The sequence below is a fragment of the Apteryx mantelli genome, unplaced genomic scaffold (assembly GCF_036417845.1).
Source record: "Apteryx mantelli isolate bAptMan1 unplaced genomic scaffold, bAptMan1.hap1 HAP1_SCAFFOLD_58, whole genome shotgun sequence".
Taxonomy (NCBI): Eukaryota; Metazoa; Chordata; class Aves; order Apterygiformes; family Apterygidae; genus Apteryx; species Apteryx mantelli.
In genome coordinates, this window is record NW_027118788.1 from 605,405 (window position 1) to 611,266 (window position 5,862).

General features: G+C 37.6%; 1 protein-coding gene across 1 annotated transcript; it reads left to right on the top strand.

Annotated features, from left to right (window-relative positions):
• The first annotated feature begins 4,177 nt into the window (after positions 1-4,177).
• Positions 4,178-5,116, top strand: LOC136996608 (olfactory receptor 2A12-like). Its single transcript, XM_067317502.1, has one exon. The coding sequence runs from the start codon at positions 4,178-4,180 to the stop codon at positions 5,114-5,116; it is 939 nt and encodes a 312-aa protein (XP_067173603.1).
• The last annotated feature ends 746 nt before the right edge of the window (positions 5,117-5,862 follow it).

Consider the following 5,862-nt stretch of genomic DNA (forward strand, 5'->3'; position numbering starts at 1 on the left):
CTTCTGTTGCAGCTTTCCTGTATTGATACGTTTGACAATGAGATAGGAATCCTGATGGTTAGTATGATGTTAGGATTTGCCTTTCTCCTCCTCTTTCTGACTTCATACATTAGGATTATTGTGACCATCCTCAGAACTCATTCATCAGAGGGAAGGCACAAAGCCTTCTCCACATGCGCTTCCCATCTCACTGTGGTTCTCCTGTTTGGCAGAACAGCTTTCATTCCATACATGCAGCCTGCTTCCGGATATTCTCTTGCTTTAGTCAAGATAGTGTCTGTGTGGCAGTGTGTTAACACCCATGCTAAACTCCATCATCTATAGGCTGAAAAATAAAGTGGTGAAGTTAGCTTTGATCAAACTGATGAGGAAATTATATATTTTAAAATCCTGCCTACCTTTTCCAAACAGTTCTTTAGGAAAAGGTAGAAAAAATGTTGGTATTTGTACCAAAAATAAAATTTAGAAGCGTCCTTAAGGTGTTTGCCTTGTCTTGAATTTATTCTTTCATCTTCTTTCTTAGGTCAATAAATTGATCAAGCTGTTGAAACTGAACACTGAACTTAGCTGAAAACATTTTTATTTAAAGATGTCTATACTGCCAAATGCATGTCAAAATTCCTCTGAGAGGAGTCTGGCTCTACCTTCTCTCCACACGTCCATTGGGGACAACACTAAGATGTCCTCTTAGCCTTCTCTTCTTATCACTGAACAAACCCATCTCTCTCAGCCTCTTCTGCTACATCCTGTGCTCCAGCCCCCTAAACATCTTTGTGGCCTTCTCTTGTACTTGCTGAAGTATGCCAATGTCTTTCTTGTCCTGAACACAGTACTTCAGATGGGGTCTCACAGCTGCTGGATGGAAGGCAAGAATCACTTTCAGTTCCCTGATAGCTACAGCATTGCTGATATAGCCCAAGATGTAGTTGGCCACCTCTGTTGCAAGGACACACTGGGGTTATTCCAGTCCAGGTGCAGCAGTTTGCATTTTCTGTTGTTGAACTCCATGAGGTTCCTGTCAGTCCCTTTCTTCAGCCTGTCCAGGTCCCTCTGAATAGTAACCTTGCCCTCCAGTGTATTGACAGCTTTCTCCAATTTGGTATTGTCTGCAAACTTGAGACTCACCCTACTTCATCATCCAGACCACTATTAAAACATTAAACACTATCGACCCTAATATTGATCCCTAAGGAACACCTCTAGTAACAGGCCACCAATTGGATTTGTGCTGCTGATCACAACCCTTAAAGGGCAATGATCCCAATCACCTTCTTGTCTTTTATGTGAAATAAGTAGGCTTAGTGCCTGACCTTTACACAGTAAGTTTTCATAAGATTAATCCTGTTATAAAGAGTGATTCAAAGAATGGTATGATAAGTATTTATGACCCATCTTCATGGGTAGTGATTGCTTCTCCCCAAGCTCTGCTGTTTGGCTTAACTTATTATTGTCTCAGGCTCACCTTTATATATGACTCTCATCTGTCTACATGGCCTTCAATAGATGCGGTGAAGTTCAGGCTCAAGTTCTTAAAGCCAAGTAGCTCAAACCAATTGCACCAACATTTCCAGTAGAAGAAATAAGCCAAGCCCATTGTCTGCCTCAGTTTCTTTGCTTATAGACTTGGAATAGAAGTCATTACATAAGGGATGAGGAAAATAATACACTTTGTATGCAAGCATGATCACGTGTCCTCAACTAATGCAACAATACAGATGTAGCTAAAACCTCAAACAGCAGCAGACAGAAAATGAGATCTTAGGCTATGGACTCTCCAAGAGCCTAAGCTGTAGAGTCACTATGGTACCCTTTATTTGTTCTATGTTCAACTTGAAGCCTTTTCTTTAGGTTTCAGCTGAGGTCTAGGGAATATGTCCCAGAAGGCCTTACGGAAAATACATAAGTAAATCTCCGGCTCATATCTTTAATCTTTTTAGGCTAGAGAAACTCCTAATAAGATCCCCATAGTAAATTTACATATAAGAAGTAGTTTGCATCTCTTTCTGTCAGTTATGTTCATGAATAAGCCATGAAAGGAATTCTTTGATAAATGTGTTTTTGCTTTCTGGATATCATAGTGGTAGGAAGAACGGAAATTGGAAACATACATAAAAATGGAAAATGATTGAGAACTCCTGTCCTGGAATACTGAAGACATCATATTTGGTGAAAAAAGTCCAAGAAGAGCAGTACAGTATGTTATGGCTTCCTGCTGTTTTTATTTTAATTAAATAACTTGTCATGTTAGTATATGTCTATACTTGTTAATCGTGCTAATATATATCTGTACATTTTAGAACCAGACATATGAATTATACATGGAACTCTTGAGAAGACTTTCTCAAGTAGCTAAAATCAGCCTTCAACCAGAAGTAGCTTTTCCAGAGTTCAAGAACGGACTCTTTGTAGCACAAATTGGGATACCATATTCCTGATTTAGGTTGTCTAAAATTGCATGTCTAATTCTGTGTTGCTTTCTAAAGTCAGTGGATAGAAAATAGGCACCTCTGGGTAAATTGTCCCATATTTCCTACTTTTGTGTAGATATTAGCTAAGACCATAATAAACTATAAACATTTAATAAATTTTTCTTCTAGTTAAGAAATAGCAATACCTTTGAGAATGATTTCTGAGTTTCCAAGTGAATGGAAAAAAATGCCAGATTTAGCATGTGAAAAATTTAAGCATTTGTAGCATTTCTCTTATACATTACACAAGTGAAAATTGTCTTTTGTATTAAAAAAATTACTCATGAAAACATTTTCTCACCTGAAAAATTCATAAATGGAATTACGGACATATATAAGCAAAATACTTTTGCATTCGTAGGTATAATTGAGGAATAATAAAGTCAACTCTGGACATATTCCACTTAAGCTCAGGCAGTTAAAGAAAGTGCCAAATGAAGGGGTAAGTGCCATAATATTTTTCCATAATCAATGAGAAAAAAAAGAACTCCTAATTTTTTAGATGTGAATCAATGATCATTATGCGGAGTCATCTGGTGATCCTACAGAAAGTGTGAGGTATGCCTCTCTCCTAAATCAGTAGCCTATTCTGATATACATTAGGGTCTTCATTTACGTGACCTAAATTGTGACTTCACTTTTCCAATCTGGTAAAACCTAGATCTTCAATGAATCTTAGAATCATTAAAGGTCCATCAAGACAGGTATAGAGATTATTTCCCTACTTTCCACATGCACCCTGATTTAACCTGACATCCAAATTACTATAGTTATTTTAAAGCAAAAATCTGGATGCTGAACATTCATAGTGTTTCATTGACTTCAGCAGAATCTTCAAACTTTCTTTTCTATAATTCTGAATGGAAAACTGGTGTTTTAACTATAGAAATGTTGCATAACTTGCTTTGCAAAGTTTTTTTTTTTTCCATTTTAATTTGTTTGTTGATTGAAAAAGAGACAGGGCAAAGAACAGAAATTTTATTTTCAGCAGCTTTTTGGCTGACATGCTTTGGGGTTTACAGAATACTATTTTTCACTTTTTCTTGGAAACATAATTTTGACTAAGGCTAGCAGAGCTGAAATCAATGATGCTCTGCTGATTTACACATCTGTGGTCTACATAATTCTGTGACTAACTCCACTTTTTTAGCAATTATCATCTATGACTACATTGTTTTTATTTGTTACAGCAAAAATGTTCCAAAAGAAGAATTAAAAGCTGGCTTCTCTTCTGCTTATATAGTCCAAATTGTCAATGTACATTCTAACATTTTCATACAGAAGATGTCAGATGGATTGCACTTCGGAAGTGCCTGTGTGACTGCATTTTGCATAACGTGTAGGGTCAGGCACACCAAAGTGACATGCTCAGTTGTAGGCATCGCCAATATAAGAATCTAATGTTAGCTGAAATGACTCATACTTCTCATGCCTGTATGCAGTAGTGAAAGAGATTGATGAGATGCATCACTCATTATAGGAGTCTATTTTTCCTGTTGCATGTGGATGGAGACTGGACAACTAGTTTAGTTAGCATGGCTTTCTACACTGCAGACTTCTATCTTTAAGTAAAATGGATCTTACAGGTAATGTATCTTGTGTCCAGTTACGTAAAAAGAAGAAAGTTCTATGCACAGGACAACTTTGATTGCCTAATATCTTACCTTTCTTTCTACTACAGGTTATTTATTTTGATGATTGAAGAGAGAATGGTTACAGAAGGAAACAACAGTCAAGCTCCAGTGACAGAATTCATCCTCTTAGGTCTTCCCGGTGATCCAAAGTTGCAGAGGTTCATGGTTGTCTTCTTTGCGCTTATCTACACTATAACGCTGCTAGGAAACTTACTTATATTCTCTCTTACCCACCTGGATCCTCATCTGCACATTCCAATGTATTACTTCCTCAGACATTTATCTCTCATAGACATATGTTACCCTTCCAGCACTTTTCTTCAGTTTCTGGCTATCTCCATAGCTCAGAGAAGAACTATCTCATTTACCGGTTGTGCAGTCCAAATGTATGTGTTTCTTGCACTCGCAACTACTGAATGCATCCTCCTGGCAGTCATGGCCTATGACCGACATGTAGCCATATGTCTCCCACTCCACTACACAACAACCATGAGCCACAGGAAATGTGTCATATTAACTTCACTGTCATGGGCAAGTGGCCTGGTACTGCCAGTCACTCACACTGTCCTGACATGGAGACTGCCTTATTGTGGTCCCAATGTGATTGATCACTTCTTCTGTGAGATGCCTGCTCTGTTGCAGCTGGCATGTGCTGATACATATCTGATCAAACTGGTCACTCAAGTGGGATGTCTTTTCACCCTGCTGATGCCTATCACTTTCATTGTTTTCTCCTACATTAATATTCTAGTAGCCATTTTGAAGATAAATACGGCCAAGGGAAGAGAAAGGGCCTTCTCCACCTGCCTCTCACATTTCATTGTTGTAGTTCTTTTCTATGGAAGTGCCATGTTCATGTACATGAAACCAAGATCTTTTCATTCCCCTCAGAATGACAAAATCATCTCCATCTTATACAGTATTCTTACTCCAATGTTAAATCCAATCATTTACAGCCTGAGGAATACAGAGGTCAAAAAGGCATTGATGAGGATTATTAGAAGGGAAACATGATCCTAAGTAACATAGAATATGACTCACAGAGGCGTTTACAAACATAATTTCCATTTAATCGTAGGGGGTTGGATTCATAAGTGTGTATATTTTTAGTGTAGAAATGGCCATCTGAGCTACTTGTGCTAGACTCCTGTTACAGTCATTAGACAGAAAAAGCACAATTAAGATGCAGCTCAATACCCTGAACTAGACCTCTGAAATAACTAAATGTACATTCCCCTAAAATTGCCTATTGCTCTCCACTGACTGTAAAAAAAGTCTAGCATGGCTAATTTATATATAGATGTCTAAATCATAAATGTCTAAAGTTAACTTATGCGAATTCTTCTCCTAAACTCCCATATATTTTAATAATAGAGTGCTATCTCTTTGCCTTAGCTGGAGATTTTAAAGGAAACTAAAGAAATGAAGTATACAAATGTGAAGTTCACTGGAAGATGGGAACTGAGAGTGCCATTCATTTCCTCTAACTTTAATTTGTTACGCTGTCAACATGTCTGAATAAGATATTAAAAAGTCTAAGAGGTCTAAGGTTTCAGAGACATCTTAATGGGGGTTAACATACATGACACACATGATGACATGTATGACATGCATAATGTAGGGTTGTTCTCAGAATTTAACAGTATGCAGAATTCAGTGACTGGAAACAATTCTGGGTGTTGCTTAATTTGCTGGTATAGCTACAGCCATTTAATATTTCATTCTGATCCCTATCTTCGGATGCAATGTGTGACATTAGG